The sequence below is a fragment of the Cetorhinus maximus genome, chromosome 2, assembly GCF_964194155.1.
Source record: "Cetorhinus maximus chromosome 2, sCetMax3.hap1.1, whole genome shotgun sequence".
Taxonomy (NCBI): Eukaryota; Metazoa; Chordata; class Chondrichthyes; order Lamniformes; family Cetorhinidae; genus Cetorhinus; species Cetorhinus maximus.
In genome coordinates this window covers 117,375,869-117,399,285 of record NC_135880.1, presented here as the reverse complement: position 1 = coordinate 117,399,285, position 23,417 = coordinate 117,375,869, and the positions used below count along the sequence as shown (strand labels likewise).

The 23,417-nt window shown below is 41.5% G+C and overlaps 1 protein-coding gene across 2 annotated transcripts; it reads left to right on the top strand.

Annotated features, from left to right (window-relative positions):
- The first annotated feature begins 2,076 nt into the window (after window positions 1-2,076).
- lyrm7 (LYR motif containing 7) lies at window positions 2,077-22,351 on the top strand. 2 transcript variants are annotated; one of them, XM_078568909.1, is made up of 5 exons: window positions 2,077-2,186; window positions 3,526-3,598; window positions 12,137-12,207; window positions 17,607-17,688; window positions 20,437-22,351. In XM_078568909.1, the coding sequence occupies exons 1-5, from the start codon at window positions 2,169-2,171 to the stop codon at window positions 20,508-20,510; spliced, it is 318 nt and encodes a 105-aa protein (XP_078425035.1). In that variant the 5' UTR covers window positions 2,077-2,168; the 3' UTR covers window positions 20,511-22,351. The 2 variants fall into 2 exon arrangements, with proteins under 2 accessions (XP_078425035.1, XP_078425043.1); XM_078568917.1 differs by having other exon boundaries at window positions 21,188-21,306.
- The last annotated feature ends 1,066 nt before the right edge of the window (window positions 22,352-23,417 follow it).

The window sequence follows — 23,417 nt, the reverse complement described above, 5'->3', positions numbered from 1 at the left end:
TAGGGGGGCCAGTGGCTCAGTTGGCTGCATGGCTGGCGTAGATTAGATTGGTGCCAACAATGCGGGATCCAATCCCTGTTCTGGCCTGGGTGGACTTGGGACCTACTTCTTCACCCTATCCATGGTGCAGGTCGTGGCGCTGTGGGTCAAACTTGCCTTTGGGCAGAGAATTGAAGAAGGTTATTATATTTTGTGACTGTAGCTTTAAATTTATGGTAAATGAAGGGGTTCAGGTGACCTGTTCTACAGTCTGCCTGACAGTAAACCTGGGGTGGTATGATTTCTAGAGATCAAAGGAAGGCTTACATTGTTTTACTGAGAAGAAGGTGCAAGATATGTACGCTTGAATACATTGACAGCAATCTCTGAGTTTACAATGAGTTGACTCTGAGTCTCACAAAGTCCCAGAAAGGTGTTGAAGGTACCGAGTTGTAAACAGTTGTGCTGTAAACAGTCCATCTACTTCTATGATGGAAAGGAGTTGGGCTCTCAAGGAGCTAATTAGCATTTCTATCTGGATGCAAGGTTGATGTGTTTCACATTGCCAAGGTGAAGAGAGCAGAGGAGGCCATTTTTAAGATCAGGCCACAGGCTTCCTTTCAAATCAATGGACATCACAGACTGACAGCAGTTCTGTGTGATAAGCAGAGAGAGAAGAGGCTGCTTGGGTTTTTAGGCTATCACAGCCAGATGTGGGAGGGAGGCAGATGGGTCTCTATTCGAAGAGACTCATCCCGCAGCCTTCTAAAGATTCCAGGAAATTTGTCCTGACATGGCCATGAGGAAGATGATTCATTGGAACAGGCCTTAATGCTGTGGCGGATCGAAGGAACTCTCTGAAAACTGAGGAAAGTGCCTGGAGACGGTCACTCAAAGTTACTACTTGGCGAAAGGGGGATATGGGAACCCATTTGAAGCTGGGATTAACTGTGGACTGCTTGCTATAAGGACTGTAATTCTGTGGGGAGTGCGATGTGTGATAAGTATAAAAGGGGAATGTTCCTCTCTAGTTTAAAGTATACATTGCCTACAGAACAAAAATAGTGTCTAGTCAATAGTGCTTTTAGTCATTTGTTACAGTAGACATTTTAAAATGTGAAATCTTGCCGTATAATTCTTTCAGCTAATATTTTCTGAATAGCCAAAAGCTAGGATCTGTGCAGGTGCAGGGAGATTTAGGGGTCCAAGTACAGAAGTCACTAAAAGCTAGTCGACAGGTACAAAAAAATGATTTAAAAAGCGAATAGAATTAGTTTTAATTAGCTAATAGAATTTGTCTCAAGGGTGCTGGGATACAAAGGGCTAGATGTATGTGACAGTTATGCAAAGCTCTTTTAAGGTCACATACAGAGTACTGCTTTCAGTTCTGGGTACTACTGTTCAGGAAATATATATTGTCCTTAGAGCAGGTCCAGCACAGAGTCACCAGAATGATACCATGGTTAAAGGGTTAAATTATAAGGATTGGTTTCATAGACTAAGTTTGTATTCCATTGAATATAGTAGATTAAGGGTATTTTTGCTGAAGTGTCTATGATGGTTAAAGGATTTGACAGGGGGCATAGAGAGAAAATATTTCCTCTGTTGGGGGAATCCAACACAAGGGACATAACCTTCAAATTAGAGTTAAGGCATTCAGGGTGATGCCAGAAATCACTTCCCTCCACAAAGAGTAGCTGAAATGCAACATTATCTCCCAAAAAGCTGCTGAGGCTAGGTCAATTGAAATTTTCAGAACTGGGATTTATAGATTTTAATTAGGTGAGGGTGAAAAGATTTATGGAGCCAATGCAGATGGACGGAGTTAAGATGCAATCAGCCATGACCAAATTGAATGAGGATCGAGGCTCGAAGAGCTGAATGAACTACTCCTATTCTTGTGTTCAAAAGTTTACATCAAATTTATAGTTTTATAAAGGTGTAAACAACTTAGATATTTATTTAGAATACACATTTACATCTTCCAGGTAGTACAATTACTCTTACACTCTTACAAAATGCCCTCTTCATGCTAAACTGCTGGCTATGTCTTGTTGCTGGTCTGCTGGTCCAATAACTTTGCGAACATGCGATTTCGACAAGGCTGTGTCGTTGTTTGTCCTTGGGCAGCGCCTGTACGGGGCGCACTGAAGCGGCAGTGGGCGTGACTGAGGCTGGAGACATGTGGGATGGACACTCGCGGCAAGGTGAGTGTTGCCTTTGTGCCGGGGGGACAGGTGTGTGCTCGGGTAAGCAGGGCAGTGCTGGAAAAGCCGGAGGCGGGGACTCGCTTGTTAATGTGGACAGGATGTGGTGAGAGATCACTGCGGCCTGTCTGTGACATTGTACACAAGGTGATTTAATCTAACGCGGCTATCGCTGCAAATACTGGGCTAAGGAAGGTGCAAAGCACTGAATGTTTCTCCATGCTTTTAAATGGCTTTGTAGTTTGCTTCACACTGGGACTGTCGCTTTCAATACAAAAACAGAATTACCTGGAAAAACTCAGCAGGTCTGGCAGCATCCGCGGAGAAGAAAAGAGTTGACGTTTCGAGTCCTCACGACCCTTCAACAGAACTGAGTAATATTAGGAGAGGGGTGAAATATAAGCTGGTTTAGGGGGTGGGGTGGGGGGAGAGAAGTTGGGGGGGGGGGCGGGGTGGTTGTAGGGAAAAGCAAGCAGTGATAGGAGCAGATAATCGCTTTCAATATTTATTTATTTCGCTGATGTGAGACATGTTCGACAACTTCTCCCAGCCATATAGAGCCAGTAAACCTGAATTATATTACCAGCTAAAGACGGCTGTACAGTCAATGTATATAAGCCATGCTTGATTTGAATTTAATGTAAATAAATTGGCTCTTTAATAGTATTAAGCAGTTTAACAAGTTCTCAGGTTGTATAGCAGACTGCCCAAAAAGCAAAATACTGCGGATGCTGGAAATCTGAAATAAAAACAGAAAGTGATGGAAAAACTCAGCAGGTCTGGCAGCTTCTGTGGAGAGAGAAACAGAGTTAATGTTTCGAGACCGTACGACTTTTACGGACTCGAAACATTGTTAAATCTATTTCTCTCTCCACAGATGCTGCCAGACCTGCTGAGTTTTCCAGCATTTTCTGTTTTTATTAACACGTTGAAGCTTGGTTTGTACCAGCTGCAAGAGTGAAGGTGAACCAGTCGTGCAGCTCTTTGCAATATACTACAGAATTATTAAATTGCATAATGTTGACACCAACTGTGTAGTAAAACTAGTTTGTATGATAAATTTAAGGACATTACTAATGTCCTTTAGGGAAGGAAATCTGCTGTTCTTACCTGGTCTGGCTTACATCTGACTCCAGACCCACAACAATGACTCTTAAGTGCCCTCTGAACAAGGGCAATTTGGATGGGCAATAAATGCTTACCTAGCCAGCGATGCCCACATCCCATGAATGAATAAAAAAAACTGTTGGATGTTTTTCTAAATTGGTGGTGATAAATTGCAGGTTATATATAAATACTTTACTGGAAAATATCTTTCTTTCTCTTTTTGCTTTGGAAGGTATTGCAGCTTTTCAAGGCTTTACATAGAACAAGAAAACAAGTGTTTAAAGATGACAGTCAAGCTCTAGAAGGTAAGCTGAATTAAATGTAATTAGGATACTGCTAGTAGAACTGGTGTGGATGTAGTTCTTAAAAGTAAGTACATTGATGCACAGTACAGTGATACTATATCATCTTATGTCAGCATGTCCCATCTAAAACAGATCAATTCACCTTTGGATGTAAAAAGGAAAGATATTGTGGAATTTTTTTAAACATTCTTTCATGGGGCGTGGGTATTGCTGGCTAGGCCAGAATTTTTATTGCCCATCCCTAGCACCTTCTTGAATTGCTACAGTCCATTGGTGTAGGTACACCCACAGTGCTGTTAGGAAGGAAGTTCAAGGATTTGGACCCAGCGATAGTGAAGGAATGGTGATATAGTTCCAAGTCAGGGTGGTGTGAGGTTTGAAGGGCAACTTGCAGGCGATGGTGTTCCCACGCCTCTGCTGCCCTTGGTCCTTCTACGTGGTAGAGGTCACGGGTTTTGAAGGCTCTGTTGAAGGAGCCTTGGCGAATTGCTGCAGATCTTGTAGATGATACACACTGCTGCTACTGGGTGTTGGTAGTGGAGGCAGTGGATGTTGAAGGTGATGAACTGGGTGCCAATCAAATGGGCTGCTTTGTCCTGGAGAGTGTCTTCTTGAGTGTTGTGGGAGTTGCACTCATCCAGGCAAGTGGAGAGTATTCTATCACACTCCTGACTTATGAACATACAAATTAGGAGCAGGAATACCTCTGCCTTAAAAATATTCAAGGTTCTACCACCTTTTGAGAAAGGAAACATTTTATTAGCTTTCCTAATTACTTGCTGTACCTGCATACTAGCATATTGCAATTCATGCACTAGGAACCCTAGATCTCTCTGCGTCTTAAAGATCTGCAATCTCTCACCATTTAGATAATATGCTTTTTTCATTTTTCCTGCCAAACTTTTGCACATTATACTCCATTTGCTAATCTTTGTCCATTCACTTAATCTATCCTTATCCCTTTGTGGCCTCATTGTGCTTTCTTCACATCTTACTATCCTACCTATCTTTGTGTCATCAGCAAATTTAGCAACCAAAACTTCGGTGCCTTCATCCGAGTCATTTATATAAATGGTAAGAAGTTGAGGCCCCAGCACTGATCCCTGTTGCCAACCAGAAAAAGGACCATTTATGCCTAGTCGCTGCTTCCTGTTAGCTAGCCAATCTTCTATCCAGCCAATATGTTACCCCCTACACCATGAGCTTTTAGTTTCTACAGTAACCTTTGGTGTGGCATCTTATCAGGTGCTTTCCAGAAATTTAAGTACAGTACATCCGCCAGTTCCCCTTTATCTACAGCACATGTTATTACTTCAAAGAACTCCAATAAATTGGTTAAACATGATTTCCCTATCACAAAACCATGTTGACTATGCCTGATTACACTGAATTTTTCCAAGTGCCCTGCTATAAAGTCTTTTTAAAAAAAAAGCTTCTAACATTTTCCCTATGACAGGTGTTAAGCTAACTGGCCTGTAGTTTCCTGCTTGCTGGCTCCCTCCCTTCTTGAATAAAGTGGTTACATTTGCTATTTTCAAATCTAATGGAACCTTTCCCGAATCTAGAGATTTTTGGAAAATTGAAATGAACACATCAACTGCCTCACGAGCTACTTCCTTTAAGACCCTAAGATGAAGTCCATCAGGACCTGGGACTTGTCAGCCCACAACTCCAACAATTTTCTCAGTACCACTTCCCTGGTGATCGTAATTTTCCCAAGTTCTTCCCTCCCTTCCGTTCCCTGATTTACAGCTATTTCTGTGATGTTACTTGTATTCACTATAGTGAAGACCAATGCAAAATACCAGTTCAATTCACCTGCCATCTCCTTATTTTCCATTAATTCCCCAGACTCTTTCTATAGAACCAATGCTCACTTTGTTAACTTTTCTTTTTTAAATATCTATAGAAATTCTTATTATCTGTCTATATATTTCTATGTTTCCTTCTTATCAATCCTTTGCTCATTCTTTGCAGTTTTTTATATTGTGTCCAATCTCCTGATCTGCCACCCATCTTTGCGCAATTATATGCTTTTTTTAAAAAAGTTTGATACTATCTTTAATTTTTTTAGTTAACCACTAATGGTGAGTCCTCTCCTTGGAATTTTTATCTCTTGTTGGAATGTATCTATTCCGTGCATTCTGAAATAGCCCCTTAAATGTCCGTCACTGCATCTCTATTGTCCTATCCCTTAACCTAATTTGCCAGTTCACCTAAACTAGCTGTGCTTTCATGCCCTCATAATTGCCCTTATTTAAGTTTGAAATACTAGTCTTCTAGACCCACTCTTCTTTCCCTCAAACTAAATGTTAAATTCAATCATATTCTGATTGCTGTTACCAAGGGGCACCTTCAATATGAGGTCATTAATTAATCCTATCTCGTTACACAATACCAGGTTTAGTATAGCCTGCTCTCTGGTTGGTACCAGAACGTGCTGTTCTATAAAACTATCCTGAAAACATTCTATGAATCCTTCATCTAGACTACCATTGCCCATCTGATTTTCCCAGTTTATATGCAGATTAAAATCCCCCATGCTTGTTACCATACCTTTCTGACAAGCTGCCATTATTCTTCCTTTATACCTGTCCTACTGTGTGGTCACTATTAGGGGACCTGTACACCACTCCCACAAGTACTTTTTACCTTTATCATTTCTCATCTCTACCCAAACAGTTTCTGCATTCTAGTTTCCTGAACTTGGGTCATTCCTCTCTAATGTGCTAATACCATCATTAATTAATAGAGCCATCCCCTACCTTTCCCTAGCTTCCTGTCCTTCCTAAATGTCATGTACCCTTCAATATTCAGGTCCCAATCTATGTAATTCTGCAGCCATGTCCCTGTAATTGTACTTATTTATTTATATTTGCGCTGTCAGTTCATCTGTTCTGTTTTGAATGCTATGCACATTCAGATACAGAGCCTTTGGTTTTGCCCTTTTATTATTTTTGTAACCTCTAGCCTTGTCCTTTTATTATTTTTGTAACCTTGCGCCTTGTAGATGGTAGACAGGCTTTGGGGAGTCAGGAAGTGTTACTCTCCACAGAATTCCCAGCCTCTGACCTGCCCTTGTAGCCACAGTATGTAGCTGGCTCAGTTCACTTTCTGGTCAATGGTAACCCCCAGGGTGGTTAATAGTGGGGGACTCAGCAATGGTAATGCTCAATAATAGTTAGATTCTCTCTTGTTGGAGATGGTCATTGCCTGGTACCTGTGTGGCACAAATGTTACTTTCCACTTATCAGCTCAAGCCTGAATGTTGTCCAGGTCTTGTTGCATATGGGCATGGACTGCTTCAGTATCTGAGGAGTCGTGAATAGTGCTAAACACTGTGCAATCATCAGCGAACATCCCCACTTCTGACCTTATGATGGAGGGAAGGTCATTGATGAAGCAGCTGAAGATGGTTGGGCTTAGGACACTACCCTGAGGAACTCTTGCAGTGATGTCCTGGAGCTGAGGTGATTGACCTCCAACAACCACAACCATCTTCCTTTGTGCTAGGTATGACTTCAACCATTGGAGAGTTTCCCACCTGATTCCCTTGACTCCAGTTTTGCTAGGGCTCCTTGATGCTGCACTAGGTCAATTCCTGCCTTGATGTTGAGGGCAATCACTCTCACCTCACCTCTGGAGTCCAGCTCTTTTGTCCATGTTTGAACTAAGGCCCTAATGAAGTCAGGAGCTGAATGGCCCTGGCGGAACCCTAACTGAGTGTCAATGAGCAGGTTGGTTCTAAGTGGCACTTGAGAGCTCTACTCCCCTTTCAGTCACTTTGCTGGTGATCAAGGGTAGACTGATGGGGTGGTAATAGGCTTTTTGTCCTGCATTTTGTGGACAGGACATACCTGGGCAATTGCCTACATTGTTGGGTAGATGCCAGTGCTGTAGCTGTACTTGAACAGCTTGGCAATGGACGCAGCTAGTTCTGCAGTACAGGTCTTCAGTGCTATTGCCGGAATATTGTCAGGGCCCATAGCCTTTGCAGTATCCAGTGCCTTCAGCCGTTTCTGGAGTGAATCGAATTGGCTGAAGACTGGCATCTGTGATTCTGGGGACTTCTGGAGAAGGCAGAGATGGATCATCCGCTCGGCAATTCTGGCTGAAGATTGTTTCAAATGCTTCAGCCTTATCTTTTGCACTGATGTTAGTTGTAATGCCTACCAAACCTGCATATTCTCTTCTATCTCACAGTGCAATCTTGAGCTATATTATCTATATATTATATGTAAACATGACTGACTGACACTAAAGCTTTTTACAAAAAATGTACATTATTCTCCTCTCCCCATTCTTGAAGGTGCTGGCATGTGGTGGGTTATCTCTTCACAGGGAAACACAATCATTTGAAACTTCAGCCAAGTGACCATTCTTGGTTTGCATACGTGCCTTCCCTGCACACTGTCAGGAACTATTTGATTATGGGTGACTCACAGCCAGGCCTGATAGGGATCTTATGCACTTTCTGGCACTGGATAACCATCAGGAATTTTCAAGCTAGATTATATCTATAATTCTAAATTGAGGATTTAGTTCATAACTTTATAACTTGGGCATGAGTGTTCCCAACTGATTTCAGCTGTCACTGAGATAAGAACAGGTCTACAGGTAGACACTGAATCTTTCACAATGGGGATGTGATGATTTGAGATGATCAGGTTTCTTCAAGTATCCAGTGTGACCTTCGATAAAAAGGTTCTATTTTTAGGGCATGGAATTGTAACTTTGCAAGCTGCATGTAGTGTATTGGCCTCTATTTTGGGGAAAAGAATCATAGGAATTTATAGCACAGAAGGAAGCCATTCAGTGCATTGTGTCTGTGTCGGATAAAAAATATCTGTCCGACCTAATCACACACTCTTGGCTGTCACCCTAGGTTACGGCACTTCAAGTGCACATCCAAGTACTTTTTAAATGTGGTGAGGTTTTTACCTCTACCATCCTTTCAAGCTGTGATCCAGACCCCCACCACCCTCTGGGTAAAAATATCTGATTCCACCCCCCTGCCCCTCCGTTCCCCCCCCACCAATTCTTCAACCAATTACTTTAAACCTATGACCCTGGCTTCTGGCCTCTCTGCTAAGAGAATTGGATCCCTCCCATCCGCTCTATCCGCAGCCCTCATAGTTTATAAACCTCAATTAAATCCTCCCTCAGCCTCCTCTATTCCAAATAAATTAACCCGAGTCACGAACATATAGTTGAGATATTATGGATTTTCTAAAAAAAAGCTGACCTTTTAAATGGACACAAGGAGCCAAGAAAAAAGCTGCCAAAATTCACCTAACCTTTTACCACTGTAGTGTTTGCCAGGCTTCTAGAAGGCTCCAAGTGGTTTGCAAGTAGACATATCCAGACATGTGAAGACATTTGAAATTCAACGTGCATTTCCACAAGGGTAAACAAGAGCTCATTGATAGTGGCTTCCCTAGAGATGTGAATAGCTCTTTCCAAACAATGCCTATTCCTGTGACAGTTGACAAGATTGGCTGTGAACAAGAAAATGCTAGAGTATATGGAGGAGTTGTGTATATAATCAGGCACTAAAACTTGTGTGGTGTTTCATAGCTTGCAATTTAATAGAAAACAAAGCAGAGTTGAAATAAATGTTCTTGGCAGTTGCAGTGTCAGTGTTCCTTAATTGCTAGCACTCTGGCCCCGCAAAAGTACAGTTACTGCCATAAGCACAAATCCTCAGCATTACCCATGTCCACAGCAAAAGAAAAGCTGTATACTATTACCTGGCTTGTATGTAATGTTTAGATTTTGAGCTGGTGGCATGATAGGGTCCCCCTTGTCCTCACTTATCACCCCACCAGCCTCCACATTCAAAGGATCATCCTCCGCCATTTCCGCCAACTCCAGCATGATGCCACCACCAAACACATCTTCCCTTCACCCCCCTGGTGGCATTCTGCAGGGATTGTTACCTCCGGGACACCCTGGTCCACTCCTCCATCACCCCCTACACCTCAACCCCCTCCCACGGCACCTTCCCATGCAACCGCAGAAGGTGCAACACCTGCCCCTTTACTTCCCCTCTCCTACCGTCCAAGGGCCCAAACACTCCTTTCAAGTGAAGCAGCATTTCACTTGCACTTCCCTCAATTTAGTCTACTGCATTCGTTGCTCCCAATGCGGTTTCCTCTACATTGGAGAGACCAAGCGCAGACTGGGTGACCGCTTTGCAGAACACCTTCAGTCTGTCCGCAAGCATGACCCAGACCTCCCTGTCGTTTGCCATTTCAACACTCCACCCTGCTCTCATACCTACATGTCTGTCCTTGGCCTGCTGCATTGTTCCAGTGAAGCTCAATGCAAACTGGAGGAACAACACCTTATCTTCCGAGTAGTCGACACTTTACAGCCTTCCGGACTGAATACTGAGTTCAACGACTTTAGATCATGAACTCTCTCCTCCATCCCCACCCCCTTTCCGATCCCCCCCCCTTTTTTACCAATAATTTATATAGATTTTTTTCCCACCTATTTCCATTATTTTTAAATGTATTTCCATCCATTGTTTTATCTCTACCTTTTAGCCTTTTTCGATTCCTTCACCCCACCCCACCCCCACTAGGGCTATCTGTAGCTTGCTTGTCCTGCTTTCTACCCTTAATTAGCACATTCCTTAGATAATATCACCACCTTCAACACCTCTTTGCTCTTTTGTCTGTGACATCTTTTGGTTGTCTTCACCTATCACTGGCCTCTATCCAGCTCTACTTGTCCCACCCCGCCTTAAACCAGCTTATATTTCACCTCTCTTCTATTTTTACTTAGTTCTGTTGAAGGGTCATTCGGACTCGAAACATTAACTGTGTTCCTCTCCGCAGATGCTGCCAGACCTGCTGAGTTTTTCCAGATATTTTTGTTTTTGTTTTGGATTTCCAGCATCTGCAGTTTTTTGCTTTTATCTTTACTTAATGTTGCTGTGCAATTGTTTTGAGTTCACGTTTTAAAAGGTTGACCATACCTGTAGTATGATAGCAAATAAAATCTTAAACAAAGCTCTACAACCTGCTTTTTAATGTGTAGTTTAACTGTATTGTCAACATTTTTTTGTTCATTTTCTGGGTTTCAGTAATGAATTGGTGCGAGTCAACCCAGTTCTTTTCTCTGTCAAACTTTGACTTCTGCAAAACTTGATTTGGATAATCTTTTAAAGAAAATACCCCATAGTTCACTGACAGAGAAAACAGACATTTCGTTTTCAGTGACAGAACTTGAAATACTCCAAACTTAAGTTAACTGAAATTTTAACTGGTTTTGGAGGCCTGGCCATGCTGTAAGCCCATGTTTTGAGTTTTTGATTGTTCTGCACATGCCTATGCACAGATAAATGCTTTTGTTTTAAGTTGGGTTCCCAAGAGAGCGATGCTCAACTTCAGATCAGTGACCCCTTAAATTCAGTCATGCTTTCTATATGTCTGTAATTTTCATGCCTGCCATTGTACTGGGGGAGGTAGAGGTCACAAAATGGCTGCATCTTGAAATATTTATTCTCTGTTACTTAAGCAACCGTTAAGGAACAGAATAAAATTTCAGTTTGGATCAAAAGTAAATACATCAAAAGCATCATCGAGGAAATTCTTTATCCGCACTTCCCCTTCTGATTATCATTTTAATTTGACATATTTCACTTTAAAGTTGTCATTGTATAGGTAGCAGATTCAGGAATCCATATGGAGCCAATTCATTCTGCATACTGGAATTTAGCAGGCCATAAAGAACCATCTACGCTGACAACAGCTTGCAAGGTTCAAAAATCTAAATCCAATGTATTTTCAAAATTTTGGAGACGAAGTTGTCCAGAGCATTGAACAAAAGAAAATAAAGCTAACCATTCATGCCCACCATCTTGTGTCCTTTTCCTCTTTTTGCCATAACAGTAGTAATCGTCTTCCTCATGCTTAATGCGCTTTTGAACTATAGATCCATTGTATCTCAATATAGTCAAGCAGCTCTAACTACACTGGCCTCTTATTCATGCTCCAATCATTTGCCAGAATTTTCACGAGATGAAATCTTGCACAGCAAAGTGATCCATTGCATAGCCTTCCAATACCAAGCTTCTCAGGATTAACTTGAATCAATCTATCGAACCAAGAAAGTCTTGTACTATACATGCCTTTATTCCCTTGTCAAGAATATTGCTTTAGTTGTGTGCATAAGGTCAAAAGTGAGGGACTCCAAATTCTATACCAATTTCCATTATTTGGGAGACGGAAGGTCAACTTTTATTATGATAGTAAGGGAACATTTGTTATATTTTGTTCATAATCATGTTTGTTAAATTGCAATTTCCTGACTCGTGTTCTTTTCATTAATTTACAATTATGTACATTTATACACAGAGCTTTATCTTTAGAGGACATTTAATAGTTAGAAAACTTGTGTGATATTTCTTGGGATACTGAAAGAATTACTCAAGCCTGGATTATTTTAATACAAGAGACTTGAATTTATGAATATTTGTGTTTGGAATTTGATAGTATAGTGAAATTAATTTTGTGTCCTGCTGTTTAGCTGCAAGACAGAAGATTAACTCTGAATTCCGGCGGAACTTTACTGAGTCGTCTCCAGAGAAAGTAACTGAGGTCAGTTCATTGTGGCAACCTTTATAAGCCTTTACGCTTTTCTCCTACCAAGTATTCTGCTAACTTAAGGCTATTCACCATGAGCTCAGTGACTAACTGCACAAGGATGTATCTTGGTTATTTTTACATGTATACAGTGTATATGTGTAATTTTTGTTTTAAAAGATCAAGGTTACTCGTGATCAAGTTCCATTATTGGTATTAGCAGCTATGTTAATACAACGATAAAAACAAAAAGCTAAAAGCTACTGCGGATGCTGGAAATCCAAAACAAAAACAGAATTACCTGGAAAAACTCAGCAGGTCTGGCAGCATCAGCGGAGAAGAAATCAGTTAACGTTTCGAGCCTTCATGGCCCTTCGGCAGAACTGAAGCATAGTTAGAAGAAGGGAGAAATATAAATTGGTTTAAGGTGGATGGGGGGGGGTTGGGGCGGGGGGGAAGAGACACATTGAGGGTGTGGTGATTGTGGAGATGAGCAGACAATCAAAAGATGTCACAGACAAAAGGGTCAAAGAGGTGTCGAAGGTGGTGACATTTGTCTGAGAAAAGTGCTAATTAAGAATGGAAGACAGGATATTCAAAGTACAGCTCTAGTGGGGGTGGGGTGAAAAGACTAACAAGGTTTTAGTTTAGATTTAAAAATAATGGAAATAGGTGGGGAAAGAAGAATCTATATAAATTATTGAAAAAAGGAGGGGGGAAGAAACGGGGTGGGGATGGGGGGAGGGGGAGTTTAAGATCTAAAGTTGTTGAATTCAATATTCAGCCCAGAAGGCTGTAAAGTGCCCAGTCGGAAGATGAGGTGCTGTTCCTCCAGTTTGCGTTGGGCTTCACTGGAACAATGCAGCAAGCCAAGGACAGACATGTGGGCAAGAGAACAGGGTGGAGTGTTAAAATGGCAAGCGACAGGGAGGTTTGGGTCTTTCTTGCGGACAGACTGCAGGTGTTCCGCAAAACGGTCGCCCAGTTTGCGTTTGGTCTCTCCAATGTAGAGGAGACCGCATTGGGAGCAACAAATGCAGTAGACTAAGTTAGGGGAAATGCAAGTGAAATGCTGCTTCACTTGAAAGGAGTGTTTGGGCCCTTGGACGGTGAGGAGAGAGGAAGTGAAGGGGCAGGTGTTGCATCTTCTGCGTGGGCATGGGGAGGTGCCATAAGTGGGGGTTGAGTAGGGGGTGATGGAGGAGTGGACCAGGGTGTCCCGGAGGGAACGATCCCTACGGAATGCCGTCAGGGGGGGTGAAGGGAAGATGTGTTTGGTGGTGGCATCATGCTGGAGTTGGCGGAAATGGCGGAGGATGATCCTTTGAATGCGGAGGCTGGTGGGGTGATAAGTGAGGACAAGGGGGACCCTATCATGTTTCTGGGAAGGAGGAGAAGGCGTGAGGGAGGATGCGCGGGATATGGGCCGGACACGGTTGAGAGCCCTGTCAACGACCGTGGATGGAAAACCTCGGTTAAGGAAGAAGGAGGACATGTCAGAGGAGCTGTTTTTGAAGGTAGCGTCATCAGAACAGATGCGACGGAGGCGAAGGAACTGAGAGAATGGGATGGAGTCTTTACAAGAAGCGGGGTGTGAGGAGCTGTAGTCGAGGTAGCTGTGGGAGTCGGTAGGCTTGTAATGGATATTGGTGGACAGTCTATCATCAGAAATTGAGACAGAGAGGTCAAGGAAGGGAAGAGAAGTGTCAGAGATGGACCATGTGAAGATGATGGAGGGGTGGAGATTGGAAGCAAAATTAATAAATTTTTCCAGGTCCCGACGAGAGCATGAAGCAGCACCGAAGTAATCATCGACGTACCGGAGAAAGAGTTGTGGGAGGGGGCCGGAGTAGGACTGGAACAAGGAATGTTCCACATACCCCATAAAGAGACAGGCATAGCTGGGGCCCATGCGGGTACCCATAGCCACACCTTTTATTTGGAGGAAGTGAGAGGAGTTAAAGGAGAAATTGTTCAGTGTGAGAACAAGTTCAGCCAGACGGAGGAGAGTAGTGGTGGATGGGGATTGTTGGGGCCTCTGTTCAAGGAAGAAGCTAAGGGCCCTCAGACCATCCTGGTGGGGGATGGAGGTGTAGAGGGATTGGACATCCATGGTGAAGAGGAAGCGGTTGGGGCCAGGGAACTGGAAATTGTTGATGTGACGTAAGGTGTCAGAGGAGTCACGGATGTAGGTGGGAAGGGACTGGACAAGGGGAGAGAGAAGGGAGTCAAGATAACGAGAAATGAGTTCCGTGGGGCAGGAACAGGCTGACACGATCGGTCTGCCAGGACAGTTCTGTTTGTGGATTTTGGGTAGGAGGTAGAAGCGGGCCGTCCGAGGTTGGGCGACTATCAAGTTGGAAGCTGTGGGAGGAAGATCTCCAGAGGAGATGAGGTCAGTGACAGTCCTGGAAACAATGGCTTGATGTTCTGTGGTGGGGTCATGGTCCAGGGAGAGGTAGGAGGAAATGTCTGCGAGTTGACGCTCAGCCTCCGCGAGGTAGAGGTCAATGCGCCAGACAACAACAGTACCACCCTTGTCAGCGGGTTTGATGACAATGTTGGGGTTGGACCTGAGAGAACGGAGTGCAGTGAGTTCAGAGAGAGACAGATTAGAATGGGTGAGAGGAGCAGAGAAATTGAGACGGCTAATGTCACGCCGACAGTTCTCAATGAAAAGATCAAGAGAAGGTAAGAATCCAGAGGGAGAGGTCCAAGTGGAGGGAGAATATTGGAGGTGGGTGATTATGGTGGGTGAGGGTGTTTATGTTAATACAATGTCGGTTGTAATTATTTACTCTAATGAAAAATCATATTTTGTTCGATAGCATCTGTGTATATACACTATTTCCTCTTATATTCCCCTCCTGCAGCTACTATGTTGATTATAAGAGCAGTGAAAATGCTTGAAGGACTTAAAGGGAATAATCTTGCATTGGGATGGTCAGTTTGAATGATGGTGGGCAGTGGGGTGATGGCATTTGTTGCAAGTGTCTGCCCAACAGTGGTCAGATTTTAATCATTGGTACTGGGTAAGCTTCTGGAAGCCAAAATGTAAGTTAAAATTAATACTTAGAAATGTGAAAAATAGACATAGCCAGCACGAGGGTGAATCAGCAAATCTATTGCCACTGGTCAGTAAACCAGGAGCTAGAGTTTGTACATTTATCACAGTCAAATAATGGTGGGGAGATTACAGAAATTCGCTTTTCTTTTTGCAGACATCAATATGTAGATCGTGAGACATCTACAATAGGTTTTAAAAGGAATGGGATGAAGGATTTCAAGGCCTTGGAGAAGAAACACGGGAGGTTTATTATATTATAGTGTGGATGAAGGGCTTCACTTATTTAGAGACTAGAGAAGCTGGGATTGTTCTTTGAGAAGAGGAGAAAAGATTAAGACAGATATAATGGAGGTGTTCAAAATCATGAGGGAATTTGATAGAGTAGATAGGGAGGAATGCTTTCCATTGGCAGAAGGCTCAATAACTAGAGGACACCTTGGAGGGAGAGGGTGGTATGGTGGTCAGGGCACTGGGCTAGTAATCCATAAACCCAGGTTGATGCCCTGGGGACAAATCCCATCACAGCAACTGGTGGAATTGAAATTCAATTAATAAAATCTAGAATTGAAAGATTCACTAATTTCCTTAAGGGAAGGAAATCTGCCATCTTTACCTGGTCTGGCCTATGTGATTCCAGGCCCACGGTAATTGTGATTGATTGTTAATTGCCTTCTGCAATAGCCTAGCAAGCCAGTCAATTCAAGGGCAGTTAGGGATGGGAAACAAATGCTGGTCTTGCCGGTGATGTTCACATCCCATCAAAGAATAAAAGAAAACTCTAGATTTAAGATACAATGGGCAAAAAAAGCCATAAGGGATAAGGAGAATGTTTTGTTTTTTACAAAGTGAATTATGATCTGGATTACAATGCCTGAAACGGTGATGGAAACCGGTTCAGTAGTAACTTTCAAGAGAGAGTTGGATATATACATGAAAAGGAAAGCTTGCAGGACCACGGGGAAAGAGCAGAAGAATAGGATTAATTGGATAATGCTTACAAAAAGCTAGCACAAACACAATGGACCAAATGGCCTCCTGCTTTGTAATATGATTCTAAGTAGAAAACGCCTTTGAGAGCTGATACAGTCATAATAGGCTGAATGATCTTCTCCTATGTTGTAAAATTGTGATTCTGTGGATCATTTTTCCTCATTACTGCTGGGGAAATCATTTTAATGAATTTCCTTCTGTGATTTCTCTTTGCATCCTATCTGCATGAAGCACCCATACGCACGTCCCCCCAAAAAACCTTTAACGTTGCAACTTTATTAGTGGTACTTCACAATCCTCTTCCAATATGCCCTTGCCAGTACTCCAATGCCTTGTGACTGCCATCCCAGTGCTGCCGCAGCAAGACTAGCTTACTGCCCCGGCACTCTGGGCATACCCTACCAGCACTCTTATATTCTCAGTCCTCTCCATCTTTACCCCGCTGCCCCCACCCTACCTGTGCTGTCCCTGTCCCATTCCTACTAGATCTTACACCTGCTTTCCTACTACTTCTGTGTCTTTTGTGCAGTTTTGTAGTCTGTACCTCTGTACTTGTCATTGAAATTGTTATGTTTCCCATTCATCCACCTACTAAAATCTAACCAATTGTAAACTCCATTGAACGGAAATGTTAAACTGCGTTATGGCAAAGTGCTTTTCCACATTTTTTCTCTGCACAATGGCACATCTTTTAAACATTCTTCTGAAAAAGGATTTAAATATGTGAAATGGATCATTTAACAACAGCTTGTATTTATATAGTGTCCTTATTGTAGGAAAACTTCGAGGGTTATCAAATAAAATTTGACACCAAGCCTGTAGGGAGCTATCAGGGCAGATGACAAAAAGCTTGGTCAGAGGTAGGTTTTAAGGAGCATCTGACAGAGAGGTGGGTTTAGGAAGGGAATTCAGAGCTTCGGGCTTGGCAGCTGAAGGCACAGCCACCAATGGCGGAGCAATTAAAAGTTGGGATATTTAAGAAGCCAGAATTGGAGGAGCACAGCAATCTCAGAGGGCAGCAGGGCTGAGGAGATTATGGAGATAGCCAGAGGTGAGGCCATGGAGGGATTTGAAAATAGGATGAGAATTTTAAAATTGAGGTGACGTTTACCGGAAGTCAATGTAGGACAGTGTGCACAGAGATGACTGGTGAAAGGGACTTGGCCTGAGTTAGAACACTTAAGAATGCATTTGCTGAATAGATGGAGGTGATAGCATGTCTAATATACCTAGCTCTACACTTATATCATTGGTTAGAGGTCTGTTTGTTACATTGACAGTATTGTTAGCTTGGTTAAATGCATACAGAATTTATTCAGTAATTTTTTCTATATTAAATGTTTTGTTTTCTTCACAGTTACTTAAATTTGGTTCAGATGTTGAAATTATTCTCAGAAAAACGGTAATCCAGGGAGTTCACACAAACCACAATACCGTTTGTAAGTAAAGTCCCTTCTTTTCATTACAAAAATCTAACAAAAACGCAAAGTACGCAAAAACAGCGTTTGCATGCTTCATGATTTTTTTTTTTGTATATTGGTTTCTACCACAATGTGCAATGTTAAAATTGAGATTAATTTGGAGATTCCTTATTACTTTTCACACATTGATTAATAAGAAGTTCAAGCTACTTTCACATATAATCCTGTCCTGAGAAACTGCCCTGGATAATAGCTCTAGAGTAAGAAAATAAGACCCATAGAACTTTGGTTTTTGGACAGCTTGGTTTGAGACACTGTACTGTACCCTGGTATTTGTGGTATCATCCTTGTAGATCTTCTCTGCACCTTTTCCAGTGCTCTGTGGTCTAACCAAGATTTGATACAGGTTTAGCATGACTCTACTCCTTCCATGGTATCAACATCCAAGTATCTCGGAGGCTGTGGGGGGGGCACCATTCTATATCCTTCCTAATCTGAAAAGAATCCATTAACCATAAATTGCTTCTGTCTGCCCTATAGCCAGTTTCCTATCCATATTGCTACACTGCCTTTAAGACTGCGTGCTTTGACTTTTATCATTATCCCTATATATGCCTTTTGAAAATGCATATAAACAAATTCCACATGCACAATATCCACACAACCCTGAGAGGTTTCCCACCATAGATATCACCACTATCTCAAATTGGTGCTGAATGGGAGGTTTTATTATCCTCTCCCAACTAGATTGCTTTGCAGCCTATTTGGGAATTTGGCCATTAGATTAGCTAACTTGGACTCATCTGCCCAGCTGAACCTAAGCACTGTAGAGCACAAACACAAGACACCCATTCTCCATCCAGTGATCTTCCATTGGAGGGGTTGGTAAATCATTTGCAATTTTGCTGTATACTTCTGAACTTCACATCTTCTGAATAATAATAAACATCCTACTAGCTGTGTGAATTCTGACTTAATCAGTGTGGCCTCTGATTCAGAAGCTGGTTATCCAACATTGAGTTTCTTATTGTTAAATGTTAGCAACCGTATGAAAATAGTCTTTTGGTGAATACAGAGGCTGCTTTGGATTGGTTAGGTTCAAGTACTTGTATTCCAAACTGAAAATATCTGGCACTGAAAGGAGTACTGCTCTGTTATAATATTCTAAAGTTAGCAGCCTCAGATCTTAACTCTAAAAGCATGTCTGTTTTTAAATAACCTATTTCTCAATTGATGATTAGCTTCCAAGTTGAAGGAGATTTTACTTATAGAGCAGCTTGGTCACTCAAAAATTGATGTTGCACATTTAGCCAGATGCTGCTATACTCCATCAATAGTTGCCAGTTTGTATGAAACCTTGCTTGGAGTAGTGATGGGTGCATTAGCCAAGACTGTTTTTTTTCATTTATTCTTTCGTGGAATGTGTGGGCTTCGGTGGCTAGGCCACCATTTTTATTGCCCATCTCTAATTGTCCTTGAGAAGGTGGCGGTGAGGCACCTTCTTGAACCATGTGGTGTAGGTACACCCACAGGGCTGTTAGGGAGGGAGTTCCAGGATTTAGAACCAGTGACAGTGAAGGAACGGTGATATATTTCCAAGTCAAGATGGTAAGTGACTTGGAGGGGAACTTCCAGGTGGTGGTGTCACCATGTGTCTGCTGCCCCCCTCCTTCTAGGAGATAGAGGTTATGGGGTTAGAAGGTGCTGTCAAAGGACCCTTGGTGAGTTGCTGCAGTGCATCTTGTAGATGGTACACACTGCTGCTACTGTGCGTCAGTGGTGGAAGAAGTGCATGTTGAAGCTGGTGGATGAATGGCAATCAAGCAGGCTGCTTTGTCCTGGGTGGTGTTGAACTACTTGAATGTCGTTGGAGCTGCACTCATCCAGTCAAGTGGGGAGTATTCCAACACACTCCTGACTTGAGCCTTGTAGATAGTGGACAGGCTTTGGGGAGTTGGGAGATGAGTTACTCATCGCAGAATTCCCAGTCTCTAGCCTGCCCTTGTAGCCAAAGTATTTATATCGCTAGTCCAGTTCAGTTTCTGGTCAATGGCAGTCCCAAGGATGGGGATTCAGTGATGGTAATTCCATCAAATATCAAGGGGAGATGGTTAGATTCTCTCTCGTTGGAGATGGCCCACCTTTATTAAATATTAGATTAAAGTAATAAGGAATTCTCATCACAAATTCACCGGTGAATAAATTCTTTTCATCCATTTTTAAGCATCCCTTTTGTTCTTGGTTTCTGATTTTTTTTTTTAAATAACCCGCAGGCTAATATAACATCCAGGCTAATAATAAGGCCATAACAGACTTTGGCCTAGGTCTCCCAATTGAAACACCAGTTGGTTAGTGGTCAGTATTACAATCAGAAAAGCTAGTGCATAATCTGTAATAGTCCTTTATAAGACCGGCAGTATTAGAATTAATATGATTGTTTTTGAAAGCAATTATTTGTATAGAGGAATTGAACACAGAGACAGGAGTGAAAAAAATCTCCATTCAGAGTTGATAAATGGCACTAAAAATCAGAAACAAAGAAAAAAGGGATGTTTAAAAATGATGGTTACCTCATGGACTTGACTTTCAACCACATTTTATGATCTTCTGTCTAAAGGAATACAGATCATTTCCCTGCCTCCTTTTCCCTACCTCCCTAATCAAAGTCTCCAAAAGTGCCATTAATATCTCTGTAGTCCTCAACTTCCCTTCTCATAAGGTAGTGATCCAAATAACCAGCATTTTTATTTCTTTTTTTTTCCACAGCTGTTACACCCAGAAAAGAAGTTCTTCTGGAAAATTTGCCTTTCAATGATAATTCTACAAAGAAAGATACCTAGTACAGGAAATGTTTCACTGTTGGATTCCAATTATTATAGCATCTCAAGCATTTTAGTGGAACAGATAAGGTTTATCTTTTTTGAAGATGCTAAAAGGCTAAGTGTATATTACATTTATAATGAAAACACTCGGATTTGGTGACACAACATCTCATTTGTTTTTGTCTGGTGGACAAGCAATGTAAATAAAAACAGAAAATGCTGGAAGCACTCAGCAGGGTGTGCAGAGAGAAATGGTTAACATTTCAGGTTGATAGCCTTTCGTCAGACCTATTTGTAATACTATACATTGCATAAGACTTTGAAAAATGCAAGATTACTATTGGTGTATTTCCAAACACAATTGTGCACAGTAATCTAGTATACCACAGTGAGGTGGAATATTTTGTTGTATAGTTTTAGGAATTTCCTTTTCTCTGACCTCTAAAGGAATCCCTCTTCATGCTTCTTTTAGCTCAAATGGTCTGAGCTGTGCACATAAATGTTGTTGCTGTCCAGGAACCAAGTTGTGAAAACATTACCAAATAAATTATACTATACTGCTCCTAAGAAAATTGGAACTCCTAGATGAAAAAAAAACATAGTTCAACTAGTTCGCCTCCCACCACCCTTGTATTGCATGATACAATGATAGCAGATTTGTCGACTAATCATAACAACCAGTGTCTCTACAATAGATCTAGACATGATGTGAGGAAAATCTCAGTGGATGAAATCGTAGAATTGTTACGGTACAGAAGATGGCCATTCAGCCCGCTGTGTCTATGCTAGCTCTGCAAGACCAACCCAGCTAGTTGTATTCCCCCCTCCCTCCCCCACCTCCTTTCCTTTCCAGCCCTGCAATTTTTTTCTTTTCTTTTCAGATAATCATCCACTTTTTCTATTCAAAGCAACAATTAAACCTGCCTCCACCACACTCTCAGGCAGTGCATTCCAGATCCAGTACCCCAGTTACTATAGATAAACTTTCTTTTAATTCCACTGCCATCGATGCTTGATGCACAGGTCTTGTCTTTCGCCAATGGCACTGGCATATATAAAATCACTGAATTCTGCGCAACATGTGACATAATCTCACTTCCATTTTGTTTCCATCTGCTTTTCCCTGTTACATTGTAAAACACACTGAGCCAGTGCATAAAGTTGGCGTGCTTCTATCAATGTTAGATTACATCATGACAGGAACATGCATGGCAAATTGAGCTGGCTCCATATCTGTTTGCAGGCGTGCAACTATTTTTTAAATTTAGAGTTTGTTAACCTTTATCCGCACACTTGCCTGGGCAATTGAAGGGTGCTGCTGAGAATGGAGAGTCTATCTTATGTTTGTGGTCCAGAATAAAGATGGGTTTGTTCGAAATGTTGTTCTAAATCTGTAACTAGTTCTTTCTTTTTAAAAAGGAGTCTTTGAATACTGTGATCATGACCTCTAGAGTCGATGCATTTTTTCTCAAAACCAGCCATTCGCAATTGAACTTATACTGATTTCAGCTAGAAGAAGCAGCTCTACAACTAATAGACTGTGCTGTTGTATTTGTTTTACCCAAGCAAGTGTATAAATGACTTCCTAACCTAACCCTACATTTGTCAGTTAGAATTGGATAATGTTAACCAAATTAAATCATCACTGGGTCAGCATTAAGGAGTATGTTTCTTTAAACTGTATCTTCTAAAGCATTGTTAGTCAAGTCTGAATCAGTTTTTTTTAAATATAAAACAAGTTTGAACTTTTATCTTGTGGCAATTACAATTTTCAGGAAATATTTTTGAAAATGTGTTTTTATTTTTCCATCCATGTTTGTAGAAATACAATATTGGAGAATAAATTACTGTTCTTTTTTTTTAATTTTTGTCCATTCATATGTATATTTCCATTATTTAAAATATTCCTATTCCTTGAGTAGAGGAGATGTCTGGTACTGGAATCTTTACTCTAACATTGTTGATTCTGTCTTCAAACTGCCCTGTGTAAGTATGACATGTTCTAATTTATGATTACCTGCTGTACAAAAGTGAGGGGTTATTCTTAATGACAACATTTTTTGGAAAAAATTCTTGATTTACACTTCAACTCTGCTTGCAGCGAAATGTTATACAGAGTTGTCCTTTCGCCACATCATTTTTAAATATGAGAAAGGGCCGCTGATTCAATCAAAGCCTGACCCACTAATATATTAACTCACCAGCCTTACACCCAATTTCTTTAACCTTTTCAAAAAACTTGAATTCTTCATTTCCAGAATTGCTTCCCTCCTTGAACAATACCCTTTTTATTAGGCACAAGGAATTGCACACAGTACTTAAGATGGGATCTATTCATTGTGTTATACAGCAACAGTTCATCTATTTAAAGTCTGCTATGCAAATGTAACTAAGTAATTTATTTGCCTTTTTAACTACAGCTAAACAGTGCTGACTATTTTGTAGGTTTATGCAACATAATTCCCTTCAATCTCTTTTGTGATCAGCAAACTAGAACACTTCCATTTAATATATGTGTTTAAACATTTAATTCCCTGCTAGGGTACTATTTATTTTATATTTATCCCCATTAACCATCTCTTAACTGCCACTTATTTTGCTTAAAAGTTGCTTAAAAGATTTCTTCCCTCCTCAGTCTGCAATGTTGCTGAATATTTGTTATTCGTTCATGGGATGTGGGCGTCACTGGCTCGGCTAACATTCCCATCCCCAATTGCCCTTGATCAGAGGCCATTTAACAGTCAACCACATGGCTGTGGGTCTGGAGTCACATGTAGGCCAGATTTCCTTCCCTAATGGATATTAATGAACCAGATGGGTTTTTATGATAATCAGGAATGGTTTCGTGGTCATCATCAGACTTTTAATTCCAGATTTTTATTGGATTCAAATTCCACCATCTGCCATGGTGAGATTCGAACCCGG